This window comes from Dermochelys coriacea, chromosome 22 (genome assembly GCF_009764565.3).
Source record: "Dermochelys coriacea isolate rDerCor1 chromosome 22, rDerCor1.pri.v4, whole genome shotgun sequence".
NCBI classification, from domain to species: Eukaryota; Metazoa; Chordata; order Testudines; family Dermochelyidae; genus Dermochelys; species Dermochelys coriacea.
The window spans coordinates 14,841,217-14,862,142 of NC_050089.1; the positions used below are offsets into that span (position 1 = coordinate 14,841,217).

At 43.4% G+C, this 20,926-nt stretch overlaps 1 protein-coding gene across 1 annotated transcript in view; it reads right to left on the minus strand.

Annotated features, from left to right (window-relative positions):
* The window catches only part of DRD2 (dopamine receptor D2), a 73,779-nt gene that overhangs the window by 14,719 nt on the left and 38,134 nt on the right, over positions 1 to 20,926 (minus strand). The window contains exon 2 of the mRNA XM_038380921.2: positions 7,252 to 7,564. Within this exon, the coding sequence (XP_038236849.1) occupies positions 7,252 to 7,533 (282 nt within the window). The 5' untranslated portion in view covers positions 7,534 to 7,564. The remainder of the gene's footprint in view (positions 1 to 7,251; positions 7,565 to 20,926) is intronic.

Below are 20,926 nucleotides of genomic sequence, written 5' to 3' on the forward strand. Positions count from 1 at the left end.
GAGCCCATAGACTAAACCCTACAAACGAAATTAGACCAAAATATCACAGCCCAGAGGAGACTAGACTGTTCTGTGCCACAGGAGGAAAACAAGGGGACTGAGGAGCACCAATGATGCTGGTGATGAACGATGAAGTGAGATATACTCAGATAATCCTGGCATGTGACCTGAACCCACATGCTGTAGAGGGAGGTGAAACCCACCCAAGGTCACTGTCAATCTCACCGGGGGCGGGGAAGGGGAAATTCCTTCCCAGCCCCACATGTGGTGATAAGTTAGACCCTGAACATGTGAGCAAGAACCAGCCAGTCAAGCCCCTGAGAGAGAGAATGATCAGTGCTACCTCAGAATCTTGGCCTTTCCCATCCAATGTCCCATCTCCAGCCAAAGCCACCCTTGATGCTTCAGAGGAAGGAGATTAAAAAAAAAGCCCTCCCAGACTACATTTTGGATGGGGGTAACCCTTCCTGAACTCTGCTGGAGGCCGGCTGAAATCTTGCATGAGTGTCCATTTAGGCTATGTCTACACTATTGCTACACTACTCCATTTTGAGTCCATCAGTGCAGCTCCTACGCTGGCCAGAAAGCACACTTCAGAGGAGAGGAATGCCCTCTCCAGAAAGTTTCAAAGCTCTTAGGACTTGTTTTACAATTTTCTCCCAAGAACCTTAAAAGGGAAAACCACCCCCTTACAGAACATGTCCTCCTCTCTCCTGTTTGTTCACTGCCTTAGAGCTGAGCTGAGCTGCTATTTAAATAGGAGAGGTGATGCTGTGTTAACTCAGGACTCTGCAGGCACTGGGTTGAAATCCATCGGGAGGGTTAATGCATATCCAGTGGGAAATAAGAGGGCCAGACCAAAGCTATTAGGATCAGTAGGTAGTCCCAAAGTCTCATTTGTGCTTCAGAGAATGCCTCCTGAGATCAGCGGAGTTTAATCAACTTCTTCAGCAGCACTGGCTCTGTCCAATAGCAAGAACTCCCACTGGCAAATCAATAGTACACTGAGTTGGTAGGAAGAAGAGGAAGAATAAATAGGTCCCTCTACCAGTAAGTGAGTCCCTTTTTAATTTGGATCATTAGGAAGATGCAATGCTAAGTCAGTGCTAAATATTCTTGCTACATTCCTCACTAGGGCTCCCGTCACTTGGCATTCTATGGACCTTATATTTAAGGGAAGAGAAAGGAATTTGGTCCAGGTTGCTGTTCTGCCTACCCAGGACAAGGCAGGTGCTGTAGTTAGTCCCAAGTGCTATGTTAACGACTCTAGTTTGCTTATAATTGAACTGATGACTAAGACTATGTCTACACTACAAGCTATGGCCATAATATTTGTGCTAGTGCTCATCTGAGCTAGCATGCTAACAATCGCCATGTTGCTGTGATCGCATGGGCAGTGGCAATGGATGCATGGGCTAGCAGTCCCGAGTAAGTACCCACGGGATGTGGGCAGGTTTGTACTTGCGATGGCTAGCCTTTGCCGTCACTGCCCGTACCACCATGGTGGCTATTAATTTTAGCCTGCTAGCTCAGATGAGAGCTAATGTGAGTGTGGGATGTGTAGGGGAGCTCGGAATCACACCACTAGCTTGTAATGTACATATAGCTGAGATGGAATCCCTTCCATTTGCCTCCAGCCTTGTAGTGGTTGATGACCAGTCACTAATAGATGTTCTGTAGGGAAAGATGCAGACACTGTCTGGGGAGATGAGCTGGGTGACTGTGTAGATCTGTTCCAGTGCTAACTTCCATGACTGTGATTAGATTTTTCTCTCTACTAATTGTAGAAGAAAGATCCCCACAGCAACGTGATGTCTACCTTCTGGGGAGCAGTTTAAGCTGCATGACGTAAAGTGTGAATTAATCTTCATTACGGATTCTACATCCTGCTGATTTGGGTTTTTCAGTTTTCCTGATGTGCAGTCAAATATCCTGTCTCCTCTTCTTCCCTCCTCAGATGTACTAATACTGATTTCTGCAGTTAACCAGAACCCACACAGCCTAACCTGGGGGCACAATTAACACCAACCGCAGTGCATAAATGTGATGAGTATTTTCAAAAAGTTATGAAGGGGCAATGGGCTACCCCTATGCTAACATGGATATTAAACTCCCCAAACATTTGTCCTTCATATTAGGTACTAGGTGTGACAAGGTGTTGCTGGGAACATATGGGGCATCTGATATGGTTAGGAAAAAAAGTAATTTACCACTAATTCTACCATTTAAATCAATTGGTTTAACAATCAATTACTCTTACAAACAAATCTTGCCGACCCTGATTCAAGAGTGCACAAGTGGAACTTGAGGCATGGGGCCAGTTCTCTGCAGGCTTGATCCTAGAAGCTGCTGAATGCCTGATACAGCAAAGCACTTAAGGGCGTGCTTAATTTTAAGCACACTCATATTCCCATTGACTTCAGAGGGACTACTCACCTGCTTAAGGTTAAGCACATGGCTAAATGGTTTGTAGGACCCGGGCTAGAGCACTCAGCACTTGGCAGGATCAAGCCCTTGAAGTAACTGGAACTATTCAGATGCTCAAAATTAAGCAATTGCTTAAGTATTTTGGTGCATTTGGATGGTAATTAACAAATTCTGATTGTGAATCCATTATCATCTCCACATTCTTGAATGTGTATGAGACAAGGCAGGGGCAGTAATACCTTTTATTGGACCAACTTCTGTTGGTGGAAGTTACAAGCTTTCAAGTTTCAGAGTAGCAGCCGTGTTAGTCTGTATTCGCAAAAAGAAAAGGAGTACTTGTGGCACCTTAGAGACTAATAAATAAATTTGTTAGTCTCTAAGGTGCCACAAGTACTCCTTTTCTACAAGCTTTCAAGTTACACAGAGCTTTTCTTCAGAGGCTTGTACCTTCCACCAACAGAAGTTGGTCCAATAAAAAATATTACCGCCCCGGCCTTGTCCTTTTCATATCCTGGGACCAAGAGGGCTACAACAAAACTGCCAACAACTATTGAATCTATGTGCAATCTTCGTAAAAAGAGTTTCAAAATGTGGATGAGATGGGTAATATTAATAATGAATATTATCTGAAATTGTATAGCTTTAATATAGCATTCAATTACAAATGGAATTTGTACAGAATCTCTCATCTGAGGAGCTCAAAGGACTCTATAAAGATTAAGAGCTAGATTGTACCTTGGACTACCTACTCACGGAGGGGAGTCAAGGGAAGTAGAACACTGTGCAGTTACCTGTGTCTCCGGTCTGGATACACAGGAGCAAGCAGGCACTGTGTGGGGATGGTGTAGGCAAGCAGCAAATGGCAACTTCTTCCCAAAGCAAGGAGAAAGCACAGGGAGGATTTGTGACTCAGGGTGTGTGTGGGGTACCTGTGAAGTACAATGCTTCTCAGCTCTGTTCCTCTGGGGCAGTTTATGCACCACCCCTTACCCAATCTAACCCTAAGTATTCAAATACCTGGGCAACCCCAGTCCGCTATTAGTGAAGTGGCAACCAATTGTCTTATAAAGCAAACTCCTCTTCCCTTCTAGACTCCACTGATACCTAGTGGGGATGCTCTTTGTAAATGCTTCCAATTGACTTCAGGGCTGTAGGCTAGATTAAAGGCCAATAACTCAGCAGTAAGAAAATTAAAATCATAGAATCATAGAATCATAGAATATCAGGGTTGGAAGGGACCCCAGAAGGTCATCTAGTCCAACCCCCTGCTCAAAGCAGGACCAAGTCCCAGTTAAATCATCCTAGCCAGGGCTTTGTCAAGCCTGACCTTAAAAACCTCTAAGGAAGGAGATTCTACCACCTCCCTAGGTAACGCATTCCAGTGTTTCACCACCCTCTTAGTGAAAAAGTTTTTCCTAATATCCAATCTAAACCTCCCCCATTGCAACTTGAGACCATTACTCCTCGTTCTGTCATCTGCTACCATTGAGAACAGTCTAGAGCCATCCTCTTTGAAACCCCCTTTCAGGTAGTTGAAAGCAGCTATCAAATCCCCCCTCATTCTTCTCTTCTGCAGACTAAACAATCCCAGCTCCCTCAGCCTCTCCTCATAAGTCATGTGCTCTAGACCCCTAATCATCAAAATCAAGAACCCTGCTATGAAACATAGATCAGACAGAGGTCTCAGCAAAGGGCTTTTCATTAGCAGTCTGAGTATTCAGTACTTATTATTTCAGTAGTAATTATTATTTCTCTGTCATCTCTGTAAAGTAAGTAACTAAACTTCTGTAGCACCCTTGAGCCTGGATCCAGCGGAGTACTTAACTTTAAACATGTGACTAATTCCAATGATTTCAGTTAGACTACTCATGTGCTTAAAGTTAAGCACATGCTTAACTGCTTTGCTGGATTGCAGACCTGACTTCTTGCTTGTTTTGACTGCAATTTAATTTTCACTTTGTAATTTTGCATGTGTAGAGTTCTCTGGAAAAAAACCTCCAGTTTCTCTTCAATTACAGGCCCATCTAAAAGAAAGAATATTGAAGGAAATGTCATTTATTTAGTTATTTTTTTTGTTAGATGAATTTAGCACCGGTAAATGATGCCATATGGACACCCCTTGATGTCTACTACTTATTTAGAGACTACAGCGGCAGAGTAAGTATCCTTCCTTTCCTTTCACCCAATTTGCTTCAACCTTAATTGAAAAGATCTTCTCTAGGTGGTCAGAGATAGATAGATAGATGTTCAGTCTCCATGATTTATTCAATCCTTGGCTTCTCCAGATAGTCACCAAGCAAAGGCCAATTAGTAATGGTTTTGAGGGTGATGTGGACATCTATCCACCAGGAATTGGATTGAGGCCCCTTGAAGCTCATTTCACATAGGTCATAGACAGTCATGAGATAGTAACATGTATAACAACTTTTTGGCAATCCAAGTAGAACTTTACCCAGTACTTTAGGCATTGTGGATGCAACTCATCCCTGTGTAGAAAGCTAGCACAAGGCCTAAGTACAACTTAAATACCACTTAAGCCCTTACGTGGTACATAAAACTTTAGATCGTTCTTTGCACAAGAAGTTAAATTGCTTAGTGTGCTATTCCCTGAGTCAACCAGTCTCCAAAGAAAGTAACATTTTCTCTCTCTTTGTGCCTGTCTATTATGTGCGCTCGTGCACACAAGTTTTTCTAAAGATCTGAAGAACAAGGGCCTTGTACTTTCTATTATCCTTTCCCACACATTGCACTTCGGTCTTTCTAGCTATTTACATTTCCAGGATCATTTGATATCAGCTAAATGCTTGGCAGATTTGGAATATTCCACTTTCACAAAACACGGTGCCACTCAAAAATGGCTCCACACGCAGAGGCACAAAATTTCTTTATACCAAAGTGACACTCTAACTACTGTAATGTGACAAGTAGCTCACCTGTGATTTTATTTCTCTTATATATTATGACACAGTAGCTCTGCATTTATATTTTGCACATACAATTGCACATTTTCCCTACTGCTGTGGTTTTTAAGAACTATGCTGTGGTCCTGTGTGTTTGGTCAGTAGTCTACATAGTTTATTCACACAACACCAATGAAGTGTTAGGGGCCCATTCTTGTGCTTGGGCATGCATTGCACATGGCTGTGTATCTTGGAAAATCCATGTCAACTTAAGGTTAGTCCTTGTTGGGTTTCCCTCGGACCTCTTCCACTTGGTTTCCCCAAGAATTCGAATGCCTGCAGTGTCATGACTCAGGTTCCTTTATTTGGCATACAGCAAATCTACACTGAGCTGGTCAGACTCAAGTGTAAGGGGTGGGTATAGAGCATACCACATGTCCAAACCTCTTCCTTTATATACATTGACGCATTTGCTATTCATGGCATCATAGGCTTTGGGATTGGCTTGGTCACTTTGTACAAACCAATATAGCATGCACTGGCCATGCCTGATTTACTCTTTGCCCGTTTTACATCCCAGGCTTATCTTACCAATTGTTATCTTGTCCATTGTAAATTGTTCTCTGAGTTCAGAGTAGCAGCCGTGTTAGTCTGTATTTGCAAAAAGAAAAGGAGTACTTGTGGCACCTTAGAGACTGACAAATTTATTTGAGCATAAGCTTTCGTGAGCTACAGCTCACTTCATCGGATGCATCCGATGAAGTGAGCTGTAGCTCATGAAAGCTTACGCTCAAATTAATTTGTTAGTCTCCAAGGTGCCACAAGTACTCCTTTTCTTTTTGTTCTCTGAGTGTTCCCCTTATCTTAGCTAGTGCAGACATTCTGTTTCCAGCCTGCTGATCCTTTCCCCTCCCTAATCCTGTCTCCCAGGAACTGAGGCCTCACCTATGTCCAGTTACTCATGTCAAGCTAGGCCTACGTTCCTCTGGGTTTGTTTTTCTTTTTTTATATTAGCATTTGTTTCATTTGCATTAGGCAGTACACTAATAAACATGATTGTTAATAGTAATAATTTTGGTGAAGAAAATGTGACCAAGAACCACGCAGTGAATCCTATTCTGAGTGCCACAGAAGCTTTAATGGCTATATAGAACACCTAGGACCTTCCTATTTAAGGTCTTATAGAAAAAAATCCACACATAATAACCTACACCAAGTTCAGCTGATCACCTCAGAAGGATAAAGAGTGGAAGCAATCTTACTGTAATCTTAAAGGCCAGATCCTTAAATGTTGTTAAGCAGCATAGGTCCATTGCAATGGTGCTGTTTTATACCAGCTGAGGATCTGGCTCTAATGCCTTATAAAGATGTCACCTTCGTATTCCTCAGACCTGCTCTGGGTGGGTATGCCTAATCTGCTCACATTGCAGGTTAAATTAATATTGTCTGAGTTTTAAACTCCTGTTAGCCTTGCAAAACTAGTACAGCTATGGGGAAAGTGATCTGGATTCTCTTCTTTCTTGTGCATACTCAGTAGATTAGTGAACTAAGCACCAGACACACCTGAGCAAACCCATCGAAGACAATGGGACTGCACATGTCATGGAGAACATAATCTGAAAACAGTGGAGCAGCAAGTGTCACAGAGGACCTAATTTAACCTCCAGAACCTTTGTTTGTGGTGGTGATGATGTGTGAGGCAGGAAGGAGCCTGCCTGACTCTCAGATTCTTGGTTGCATTCACAGGGCTGGCAATTAGAAAAATGAGTAGATTTGTCTCAGAAATACTGAGAGGTAGTTATTATTCTGAGTAGAGCCACACTTTAAATAGCTGATTCCCAAGCCACTAATCTTCCACTCTCTGGATATAGGCACCAGAAATATTTGGCTTGCAGAGGATACGCTACAAAGCAATGCCACCTACCTCCAGGTAGACTACCCAGGGCATCACCAGAGTCGCCACCAAGAGATCTGCCACGGCCAGGCTCACGATCAGGTAGTTAGTGGTGGTCTGAAGTGCTTTTTCCCTAGACACGGCCATGCATACCAACACGTTGCCAAAGACGATGACGAAGATAAGGAGGGTGAGAAGCATGGCATAGTAGTTGTAGTGTGGCTTCTGGTCTTCATCGGACCCATTGAGAGGCTTGCTCCAGTTCCTGTTGCCAATGTCGTCATTGTACCAGGACGCATTCAGGGGATCCATGAAGGTAAAAATGCCAGGTTCCAGCTCCACCCTGCCACAAAGAAAAAGCCACATGATACTCAAAGACTAGAGTGTAACAGATCCATCATGCATACACAAGCTCATGGAGGTCAGCTCCATGTTTCTATCATATACGCGAGTAAACCTTGCAGAGGCTATGACACTTACTGGAGTAGGACTCAGCGCTCTTGGCTACGTCTGTGTCACTCAGACAAGTCACTTAGGCCAAAATCCTCAAAGGGAGTTAGATGCCTAAATACCATTGAGGATCTGGGCTTTAATCTCTTTGAACCTGAGTTGCACAGGTACTTAGTGGAGATAATGCTTCGCTACCTCATGAAAGCTTATGCTCAAATAAATTTGTTAGTCTCTAAGGTGCCACAAGTACTCCTTTTCTTTTTGCGAATACAGACTAACACGGCTGCTACTCTGAAACCTGTCATTATGAGGATGAATCCTTTTAGGTCTGAGAGGTGCTCACAGGCTACAGTGATGATGCCTTGAAAGTACTTTGCAAGGCAGATAGAACCTGAATAAGTGTATCCCTTTTACTCACTGCTGGGTTCCAATGGAATTGGTTGTTATGGTCACTTCAGCAATAGGTGAAGGGCGAACTTCTATGTGGTCAGAGCTTCCCTTGACAGATGCATGTGTGTACTGGAGGCAGAACCCAGGCTTGTCTAAACCTATTTAAGATGGGGAAACTCCGATCTTAAACAGTTTTAGAACATCCTTTCTACCTTGCAGTAATTTATCCAGCAGACTTGCCCCAGGAAATGCAACCACTTGGATTTTTTTTACAAAGCAAACAAAGGGAGCTGAAGTTTCCGAACCAATCCTCTAACATGCAGGGCCCACAAGTAATCCAGTGCTTGGCTCCCCACACACAAGCTTGCCAATGCACTCAGTCCCAATGCTTCGCAATCCTGATCTGCAGCATCCCTTGTTATTCCATTGATCAGCCTTGTCAAAGCAGATGCACTGTGAAACTGTGATTTTTACGAGGAGGGCAAATCTTTCTCAGAAGATTAGGATGAGATCATTCAGGCCCAGATTTTCCAAAGTGCACACAAATTTTGAGCACCTCCGTTGTTGTGTGCCCAGATTCAGAGACATGCTACCTTATTTGCAGAGATACTGAGCCCCACCGCTTGCATTAACTTCCCATGGGAGCCAGGAGTGCTCAGTCCCGAGGCATCTGCTCTCTTATTGCCAGATCAATCTGATTCAATGCCTAGACCCCTTCCCCTATCAAAAGCAGTGAGTTGTCCATCATCCCTTAGCAGTGCTGACCCTGACAGCCTCCATCCACTCCTTTCCACACTCCCCAAACGTATTGCTACATCATTGTATTGAAAAGGGGCACAAATGAACCATGACAACTGCATTTAAGGGTCTGTGAACGTTCATTCAGATGGACTCAAGGCTGCAAGGAAATCAAACGAAAAATATCTATTTACAAGACTGATATTTGAAAAGCTGACTAGCATCTGGCACCGGACAAGGAGGAGGCATCAACCCAGTCCAAGCATCAGCCCAGCATGCAATCAAAGCAACTCCCTAGCATTGCTAATGCATTAAGCTCCTATTATCTTTCCTGAGTCGTTTTTCTTTCATGCTTTTTAATGAGATTTCCTTCGCTTCACATTGGTTTCTTGCTGCTCGTTAAAATGAACAAGATACCAGAGAAAATATAAATAGTGCATCACTTTCCCAATCCCTATCGCCTTCCTTCAAAAGGTGTCCTGCTCCGGCTGACCTGCTGGCAACAAAATCCCAGGCCCTGACATTCTCTGCTCTCTCTCGATGTAAATAGCTGCTGTTCCAGCATGCACTGGAACCTAAGCTGGGAGGCGCTTACCTTACTTTGCCATGAGACTTCTGGGTTGGACCCTATGTGCTTTATTATTTTAGCTAGACTGCAGTCAGACCACTGTGTGCTCCCATCAGTTCTCCTGAGCTGATCAGGATGGGTCGCTGTTTCAATAGGAGACCTTCAAGGATAAACCTTTCCGAAAGAGGTATTGGTGCTACAGGGGTATGGTATCTGAGTTGTTGTTGGACAGACCCTGGTTCAGCGCTGAGTTAATGTTCACTGAGGTGACATAAGCCTAAGGTCCCTTATTCCTGTCCACATTGGGGGGGGGGGGGGCTGAATCCTGTCTGTCTCTCTGACATAGGATCCTATATAGTGCTTGTCAACATAGTATTTATGTGATCCTGCCCTACTAAAGTCAATGGCAAAACTCCAATTGACTTCAACAGTAGCATGGCTGGACTTGAGGTTATTAATGTCCTATGATACTTTTAAAAAAAACTATAAAAGTAGGTGTAAAATCCTCAGTGTGCTGAAATTCTAATTTTATTACTTCATTCTGCTTCCCTAAATTCCCCCTGCAGTTCACCTGGATATGGGAGTCTCGGTCACATTTATGTCCTAAAATGTTGGGTCGTACTTCTTTTGCCAGCTTGTTGTTGTTAAGTGTGGAATCTAGCATGAAATGTGTGATGAGAAAATGTCTATCATTTAGATTTGGGGAGCTTGGAATTGCCAATACAAGAGGGATTTGTCGGTCCCTTTAATTACATATTCCGCCGTTGGCAGGGTCCTACCTGAGTTCCAGAACTTGCCTTCCCATCTATGCACCAGGACCAGTTAGGTAATGTGTATTCATGGAGTCAGGGGACCCCTGCTGGAATCTCATAGTCATCATCGTACAGTCTGGAAGATAAGATGGTTATCTGTTGTGATACCTTTTTGACCTCCCAGGCTTGAACAGTTAGCCATGCTGCATTCTCATCACCTTTGCAACCCTGCCCCTTGACACTGGACTTATCAAAGAAGGCAAGCTCCAGACTTGGCTTTAGTTTAAAATCTTGACCTGCCTTAACTTCCATGTGACCCAGAGTCCAACTCTTATGGTGTAAAATACCGCTTGCCCGTGACCTGCCCTCCCCAAAGCCAGGGTTCATAGTAATCCTTCCCTGTTAGGGACAGTTCGGTATATCCCTGCACATTCATAACTGCCTGATAATGCTGATGGGGAATCTTACAGACACATAAAATGGCAGAAAGAACCTGCAGTGTATGGAGCTTCCTTTACCCCTTGGCCCTGATTTTCAGAGATGCTGAGCTCTCTACAATTACTCCCTGTATCTCGTTCACCTGCGCATCTACCAATGTGATATATGCCATCATGTGCCAGCAATGCCCCTCTGCCATGTACATTGGCCAAACTGGACAGTCTCTACGTAAAAGAATGAATGGACACAAATCAGACGTCAAGAATTATAACATTCAAAAACCAGTTGGAGAACACTTCAATCTCTCTGGTCACTCGATCACAGACCTAAGAGTGGCTATACTTCAACAAAAAAGCTTCAAAAACAGACTCCAACGAGAGACTGCTGAATTGAATTAATTTGCAAACTGGATACAATTAACTTAGGCTTGAATAGAGACTGGGAATGGATGAGTCATTACACACAGTAAAACTATTTCCCCATGGTATTTCTCCCTCCCACCCCACCCCCCACTGTTCCTCTGATATTCTTGTTAACTGCTGGAATTAGCCTACCTTGCTTGTCACCATGAAAAGGTTTTCCTCCTTTCCCCCCCTGCTGCTGGTGATGGCTTATCTTAAGTGATCACTCTCCTTACAGTAAAAAGAAAAGGAGTACTTGTGCACCTTAGAGACTAACAATTTATTAGAGCATAAGCTTTCGTGAGCTACAGCTCACTTCATCGGATGCATCCGATGAAGTGAGCTGTAGCTCACGAAAGCTTATGCTCTAATAAATTTGTTAGTCTCTAAGGTGCCACAAGTACTCCTTTTCTTTTTGCGAATACAGACTAACACGGCTGCTACTCTGAATCTCCTTACAGTGTGTATGATAAACCCATTGTTTCATGTCTCTGTGTGTGTGTGTATATAAATCTCTCCTCTGTTTTTTCCACCAAATGCATCCGATGAAGTGAGCTGTAGCTCACGAAAGCTTATGCTCTAATAAATTTGTTAGTCTCTAAGGTGCCACAAGTACTCCTTTTCTTTTTCCCTGTATCTAGCAGCCAAGTTCTTTGAGATCCTGAGAGTTTTTTCAGTGGCTGGCCCCCTCTCAGACTGCATCATTTCAGAACCAACAAGAGGAGATAAGCAATAGGTCAATCTTAGGGTGAAGCAGAAGATCTTCACACCCCAGATAAAAGCACAGGTATTGGCTGGTCTTTGACAAACTCCTTATTTCCAGAGGAGAGTCTATAATGCACCAAATATCACGCACAAAGGGATCAAAAGAAGCCTCAATTAGCTCCTACTCCAGTGCTTTTAGTGAAGCCCCTGGCTGCTGGGTTCCCAATGCACCTACAATGCTGGTGTTTTCAAATTAACATCCCGCTGCCATAGCAGTTTCCTCCAGCTGGAGCCCTTGTGAGCACTTTGTGGAGTGCAGAAACTTGCTAAAAGGCTTTTATGGGAACAAGGGTACCTTACAAAGGGCAGCATGGCCCTGGTTGCACGCACTGATTGCTCCAGACACGCCCCTCATGTCCCATTTTCCACTAAAATAAGGGGCTTACTACAATGATTGTGGTGCTGAATCATCAGTGGAAAGTGATGTTCTCATCTTGGCAATATTGTCCAGGCTAGGGATTGTTCAGACTATCTAGGGAAGAGCCAAGAGCTTTCCAGTATAATGGGTTTTTTAAGCTGTTTTTTGTTGATGTTTATTATTTATATTACAGGAGGGGTTAGAGGTGCCCAGCAAGTTGGGGCATTGGAAGGAAAATTCGGCAACCAGTTTCATTACTATGAACCTTCTCATGCTTGTGAACTTGAAATACTGGGCCTGATCCATGAGTTTGTTGCTCTGATTTATTCTGGTGTAAGCATTTAAATCAGTGGAGGCTCATTGGTGTAAGCCAGGAGTAAAGCAGAGGTGAGCCAGGCAATTGTTATTAAAATGTATCCCTAATAAATGCGCTTAAACCTGATATTTGCCAGTCATTCCGTTTCTTTTAAGAGGTTTCAGAGTAGCCCGTGTTAGTCTGTATTCGCAAAAAGAAAAGGAGTTACTTGTGCACCTTAGAGACTAACAAATTTATTAGAGCATAAGCTTTCGTGAGCTACAGCTCACTTCATCGGATGCATTTGGTGGAAAAAACAGAGGAGAGATTTATATACACACACACAGAGAACATAAAACAATGGGTTTATCATACACACTGTAAGGAGAAGTGATCACTTAAGATAAGCCATCACAACCGCAGGGGGGGGAAGGAGGAAAACCTTTCATGTGATTAAGCAGGTAGGAGCTAATTCCAGCAGTTAACAAGAATATCAGAAGAACAGTGGGGGGGGGGGGGGGGGGCCGAAATACCATGGGGAAATAGTTTTACTTTGTGTAATGACTCATCCATTCCCAGTCTCTATTCAAGCCTAAGTTAATTGTATCCAGTTTGCAATTAATTCCAATTCAGCAGTCTCTCTTGGAGTCGTTTTTGAAGCTTTTTTGTTGAAGTATAGCCCACTCTTAGGTCTGTGATCGAGTGACCAGAGAGATTCCATCCCAGCCATCAAACCTCACCTGGACCAGTCCACACAAGAGATCCATTCCTGGACACTACGGTGCTGAATAAGCGATGGTCACATAAACACCACCCTATACGGAAACTCCCTACTGACCGCTATTCCTACCTACATGCCTCTAGCTTTCATCCAGATCATACCACCTCGATCCATTGTCTACAGCCAAGCGCTACGATATAACCGCATTTGCTCCAACCCCTCAGACAGAGACAAACACCTACAAGATCCTCTATCATGCATTCCTACAACTACAATACTCACCCCGCTGAAGTGAAGAAACAGATTGACAGAGCCAGAAGAGTACCAGAAGTCACCTACTACAGGACAGGCCCAACAAAGAAAACAACAGAACGCCACTAGCCCATCACCTTCAGCCCCCAACTAAAACCTCTCCAACGCATCATCAAGGACTACAACCTATCCTGAAGGACGACCCATCACTCTCACAGATCTTGGGGACAGAACCAGTCCTGCTTACAAGACAGCCCCCCAATCTGAAGCAAATACTCACCAGCAACCACACACCACACAACAGAACCACTAACCCAGGAACCTATCCTTGCAACAAAGCCCGTTGCCAACTCTGTCCACAATATCTATTCAGGGGATACCATCATAGGGCCTAATCACATCAGCCACACTATCAGAGGCTCGTTCACACTGCGCATCTACCAATGTGATATATGCCATCATGTGCCAGCAATGCCCCTCTGCCATGTACATTGGCCCAACTGGACAGTCTCTACGTAAAAAGAATGAATGGACACAAATCAGACGTCAAGAATTATAACATTCAAAAACCAGTTGGAGAACACTTCAATCTCTCTGGTCACTCGATCACAGACCTAAGAGTGGCTATACTTCAACAAAAAGCTTCAAAAACAGACTCCAACGAGAGACTGCTGAAGTGGAATTAATTTGCAAACTGGATACAATTAACTTAGGCTTGAATAGAGACTGGGAATGGATGAGTCATTACACAAAGTAAAAACTATTTCCCCATGGTATTGCTCCCTCCCACCCCACCCCCCACTGTTCCTCTGATATCTTGTTAACTGCTGGAATTAGCCTACCTGCTTGTCACCATGAAAGGTTTTCCTCCTTCCCCCCCCCTGCTGTTGGTGATGGCTTATCTTAAGTGATCACTCTCCTTCAGTGTGTATGATAAACCATTGTTTCATGTTCTCTGTGTGTGTGTATATAAATCTCTCCTCTGTTTTTTCCACCAAATGCATCCGATGAAGGAGCTGTAGCTCACGAAAGCTTATGCTCTAATAAATTGTTAGTCTCTAAGGTGCCAAAAGTACTCCTTTTCTTTAAGAGTTGGCAAAGTTGGTTGTTGTGTTTTTAATTTTTTTCTGAAGAAAACAAAAGTTAGGACCAGTTTTTACAGTACAAAATGAATGACAGCAGTGGAGTAAGTATAAGCAACCATATAATGGCAAAGCAGCATGCACAGCTAAGTGTTAGAAGAAGGAGCAGTTATTCATGAGTATTCCAACCAGTGTGGGTGTCTTTAAGAACTTTGTGTATCCTGAAAACAGCAAGATATTGAGCCGCGGCTGATTATCAGGGCCAAACGTGTGTACTGGAGGATAGTAATTGTTATTAACATTCTCTGAATGGAATATTTCAGTCATCCAATCAGAGAGCAGAAACACTAACCATGTGAACCTAGGTCAGCACACCGACCTCTCCTCTGTTTTGTTCCACCAAATGCATCCGATGAGTGAGCTGTAAGCTCACGAAAGCTTATGCTCTAGATAATTTGTTAGTCGCTAAGGTGCCACAAGTACTCCTTTTTCTTTTTGCACATCAGAATGAGTAACAAATAGCAAACATTGGATTGACAGGCTGTGAGTCCGTGGGAAGTGTACAGGAAGTTTCAGAAATCTTGTATTGGGATGTGAAAGACAGGCATGGGACTTTTGTGACCATAATAGCAAGTAAGTGGTAATCCCTGAAGTGTTGGTTAATGCAAATGCCTCACTTTAGGTTATGAAAAACCTAGCCTTCTAGACGCTACCAACCCTGAAGCAGCAAGCCTTTGACTGTGATTGTCTGTTGCCGGGAGACTGGAGATCAAAGACCTGAGCTGTCTGATTGAGGTTCTTGTTCCTGATCTAAAAAGATGACATGGACTTGTAACCAAGTGGGCAAACCCAGTTGTGGGGTTTGAAAGTCTGACACATACCAGAGCTCTAGGATGGAGTTGGGGTGACTTCTGGTAAGCTTTTATATGGGAACTTCCATTGTTTTTACATATTTGCTTTGTGAGGGCTGGTTGGTAACTGGTGTACACTTTTATAGACCCAGGAGACAAGTTAACCACAGGTGCTGGACTCTAGACAGACCTGCTCGGGAAACTACAGTGAGATGCAGTGGTACTGTAAGCCTAAACTCCCAATCTGAAGAGAGAGAGATGTGGGTCTCTGCCTGAGAGAGGCTCAGAGCTGGAAACCTTAGGAGGGTGTCCTTGAGGAAGACCACAAAGTGTGTGTGTCAAAGTTGCAGTTAAGCCTGAAACTGTGATGGTGGGAATGAAAAGTTTGTAAACAATATCCTTGAAAAGATCAGTCAGCCTTTCTCCTTAGGCTCATATACTTTGTTGTTGTGGTAGACAGAATTATTCATAGAAAATATTTAGTCAATACTTACCAATCATGCTACATTTTAAAAACACTCTTATTCCTACACACACAATTTGTAAACTAAAAAAAGGGGGTGAATTCTTAATTTTAATTCTACCAAATAGTTTCATCACCACTAGTTGTCATTATTGATAGACAAGTCATTGATGATTTAGAGGTTTGGTTCAGATGCTTTTCCAAACTTATCTGAACCGCTAGGGAATAAAAATCAATTTGGAAATACCATGAGAAGAGCCTTTCTTGTTGTATTTCAATATCTGCCTTTGTGGGGCAAACTACAAAACACAGGGAAGTATGAAAATTAACATACAAATATGAATGTCTTTTTGGAAAATTTTGTGGGGGGAGGGTGAAGGATAGGGACACTATGTAACTAATTAGTCTATTGTGCCATAATCTTGTTATGTAACTCATGCTACATAGTATCAACAATCTCTCATTACAACCTTTGTCTTGAAGATGATTTATGAGACCTAGAATGTGCATTGCCCGGTGTATGAAATATACACTGCCAGATATTCCTCTGTCCTGCTTGGTTGTCCACTGCTTTGTAGTAGAAAGTAAAAAGAACCAGGGCATCAAATTGCAGCATGTGCAACCAAAGCAAGGCAGTGCGCATAATTCATAATTACAATCATGAAATTTCAGCTACCACATTCTTGGGACAAAACTCCCCGGGTAGTAAGGAATGACTCTATTCTCAGAGTGTCTGTGAAAAAGGAGGGAATAGCATGAGCTTAACACATATTGAATACAGTCATTAGCTGCTTGGCTAGTACCAAATGCTCCAAGAACTTCCTAGTGGAATAACCCTGTGGTGCCGCTGAAAGTACCAGATATGTATAGGCAAAATGTACCTGCTCTTCTGCTTGATGTGCCAGGCGTCCAGGTAGAAAGCATGTGCTGTGCTGCTGAATGGTCCTATATGGCCAGGTAGAAGATGGACTTGTGGTCAAGATGCTGGACTGGAACTCAAGAGATGTGAGTCCTGTTCCCAATTCTGTCAGACTGCCTCTGTGACCTTGGTCAAGTCACTTAATCACCCTGTCCCTCAGTTCCTGTAAAATGGGGGTGATTAACAGTTCCTATCTCCACGCCATTGTCTTTTCCATGTAGATTGTAAGCTTGTTGAGGCAGAGGTTGCCTCTTGCTGTGTGTATGTACAATACCTAGAACAACGGAGCCTGTTTTTCAGTTGGGGCCTCTAAGTGCTGCCATAACATCAGCAGAACACTCTTGCTGCTGAATTCCAAGTAAAATGCACCTGATTTGCTGCAGAATGTATCTGAGTTAACATTCTACTGATTTCCACAGAGTTTAAATGGATAGCAGGACACCAGGTACCACTGGGAAACCAGCAGGTAAAGGGCTAAGCTCTAATTACTTCATCCCTTGCATCTTCTTTTCTGAATGGAGTTTTCTCACCAGCACATTCATTGCCCTCTGTGGCTGCAGACACATACAGAAAGTTAAAAGGCTTCCGTCTAGGCGACAAGCAGAGAATCTCAATGAGCAAAAGAGTTCAGATGAGGATCCCAAGTTCTTGGTGCTTTTCCACAGTCTATTGGAATAGAGCATGACCTGTTTGGCCTAGAAGTCAGGACTGGAAGTTTGCTAGTCTCAGAACACGTTGGTTCCTTTGGGGCAGAATGTTCTGCCAAAATAAACTTTCCTGCGGCACTTAACGAAAAGAAACAAAAGAAACAAACATGAACTTAGCAGAACTTTTCCAAGGTTTGAGTCTGGGTTCAAGCTTTAGGGAAAGTGGAGGGTCATTTCCTGTTATACCCAAATGGACTCCCCAGCCTGGTTTTTGACATGAACTCCTTGAGATCAGGCATTGTGGAGTAAGAATTGCTCCAAAACATTTCTGTTTTGATGCACAACAGGAGCAACCACGCTGATTCAGACCAAGGCCCATCTAGCCCAATTTCTTGCCTCCAACAATGGCCGCCATCAGCTGCTTCAGAAGAAGATATAAGAAGCCCTGAACTGATGGGATAACCAGGCCCCAGGGAAAGTTTCCTCCTGACCCCTTTTAGTTAGAGGTTGGCTCATGCTCTATAACAGGTGAGTTCATAATGTCTCCAAAACAATCTTTATTTTTACAGCTCTGGATGTTCTTGCTGTGCATAGAAATCATCAACCCTCTTTCAAACCCTGCTAAACTCTTGCCTTCAGTGATATGTGACACAGGAGCTAGAAACTTGAGAAAGGCTCCCTGCATATATTGATTTTCATGGCCAAGGTCTTCAGTGTTGTTTCTCTTCTCTATCCATCAAGAGCAACATTGCTATCAGAAAAGGTTCAGCCAGACTTCTGCTCTAGTTTCATTCACCCCTGTACCTTCAGAGACAGATGTTGAGAAATAAGGTATTCAGCGAAGACATGCTTTATCATTCATCCGATGAATGGGGAGGTGCAGCTTCCAAATCACACCTAAGAAATACTGGTCCTAACCCCACAGAAAGCCCAGCTGAGCTACCTATATGTGGCTTTCATCTAGCAGAGCCAGGGTTGCTGGACTGGGAGGATGTGGCGGTATCCAGTGATTTGTGAATAACTCAAAGGCCGTAAATTCTGTTTTACAAATGGAATAATTGTGCCGGGGTTAGAAGTAGTCAAATGTACTAAGATTCTTTCTCTTAAGAGTAGCAGCGGGAACTCCAGTCTAGCACTACAGAAAATTGGCCAGATCCTGAGCTGGAGTAATTCGGCAGAGTTTCATTGAAGCCAGTGAGGATCTTTTCCAGTACCGTCTTCTCTTGACATAAGTGGCATATGAGGGAATCAGTTTGTCTAATTAAAGACTAAACCAACCAATCAAAAGCCAAAAATGCCTCACCAGGCTTCTTCTGTCTCAAACGTTTTATTTTCCTTTCAGCTCCTTTACATAGTTCATGTGTAAACACTGAATTTGCATTTCAAAAGGTAAGCACGTAGGACTAGAGATGTGCTTCCAAACATGGAGGAGCTCAAAACGTGACAAATTTGTTGTTGTTCTACCTGTAATGTCTGTGGAGGTATGCTGGTTGGGCAGCATGTAGTATCCATGGATGTCATGCATAAACCTCCCACAAATGTCCAATTTCTAAAAGATGTGAGATCACTTTCTGTCAGGGCCTTTGCCAAAGTTATTGACTTGGGAAGAGGGATATTTTTCAACACATCACCTGTATCCCCAGTACCAACAGGGTGAGGGAATTTAGGATTAGTAGCCTTGGCCAGACTGGAAAACATGTCAGTTGACTGGTTTGTAAAATCTGCACCCATCACAATCAGTGAGCACAGGTAAAATGAAGTAAAGCGGATGTGATGGCTGCCATCTTGGCTGATGCCAGAGATTGAATGGAGGACTTCCTGTGCTCAAAGCAGGAGTCTCTACAGCTTGAACTAAAGAAGCAGGCTCTCTGGCTGAGAGCTGTACCAGTGGGTCATACCAGCATGAAACAACAAATGACAAAGCTGATAGAAGGCAGCTCAGAAAAGTATTTGCTCCCTTTTCATGCTGGTGGATGTGAAGGCTGAGACCTCTCATCTTGCCCGTCATTGGGTGCTGAACTTATTGAGGCTATCTTAATGTGTACAGAAAAATCCTCCTCCTCCCTTTTATCTCGTACAATGCCTCTGTAACTCCACTGGGGGCTGCTGGAGACAGGACAGTGAAGCTCAAGTCCCTGGAATCACAACTTGGAGTTATGGGCCCTTTGTTGAGGTACACTTAGGATACATTCCTGGACTGTAATGCATGATTTAAATAAATCTTCTACCCCCGCCTCCATCTCTTCCCACACCCCTCTTCCTTTTCCATCTCAGGTCCTCTCTTTTGTCTCTTCTTTTCACCCCCTCCCCTTTTATTCAGCGATGGTTTCTGTGTATGCACCAAACCCTTCTTCCAAGTGGCCTCCCATATTATAATGCTTTCCTTGAACTCTTGGCTCCCCCCCCCCCCCACCCTGTTCCATAAGGGATTCATATGTGGGATTTGTTTTCCTGCCCAACTCTATCTAAGCCCCATTTCTGTCTCCTTCCCCCTCATACAGGTTTATTATTAGTAGTAATAATCTTGTACATTATGGTTATGTCCAGAGGCCCCAGTCAGGATCAAGGGCCCATTGCGCTGGGTGCTGTATTGGACTCAAAGCTGACATTCTCAAAGATGCCTGGGTATTGTTTGTACTCATAGCAAACATACCATCCAGCTGTTGAGATCCTGAGGCAGTGCCACGACAACACCACCATGTTGTGTCGCAGAAACACGTTGCAAAAAGATGGTGTCATGTTATAATTCCTCCCCTGCCTGAATTACATGTATGGCTCTTATGCAGCATGTAAGACAGCCTTGTAGAACAAGGGACAGACCTGGAGAATCAGGGGGAACCTATCCTGAAGGTTGGCACCAAATTTGTAGCTCCTCATTGCCTAGAAAGACAATGAAGCTCCTGGAAGACTAAAAAGAAAGAAAGAAGAGAATAACACCCAAATCTCAACCCTTTGAATTACCCAATCAGTGTATTTTGATATAAATAATGTTAATCTATGCAGTGCCTGTCAATGTGTCTGATAGTAATGACTCAGGGCCTCAGACTGAGAATTCAGGAAACTAAATTAGATATCACTTAATGCATAACCCCCCAGGAACTTTGAAGTCACCCTTTCCAGGGCAGTTTGTTCTAAAAGAATGTGTTGTTGTTTTCCTGGTGACTGGGGACCTGAATGCCTAGCGGTTAAGTGTGAAAAATACATGTATCATTTAAATGAAAATATCAAAACCAAAACTCGGGAGACTGCTTTGTTGTTTCTCTTAGTCGTGCGAGCGAGCAGAAAGCCTAGAGAACAGTGAGAGCTCTTTTGTAGATACATCTCTCTTGCAAAAGGAGTTCTCCAGTTTTACTTTCAGAAACATGTGTGAAAATGTAAGCTGGAATCAGAGCAACCTAGAAGTTTCCTGGAGGGGTGAGGAACTCATGCTGCATATGGTGACGGATCTAGGTTGGAGAATGTCGGAGGACTTTCTAAGAGCAGCAAGCAAACTAGTCTGGATAAAAGAAGAATTGGCCTGTACTGCTGCTGCCCAAAATTCCAGGTAATCTCATCATAAACCTTTCTTGAAGTCTAAAGAGTTTAGCATGTGACTTCTTAATTTTCATGAAACTC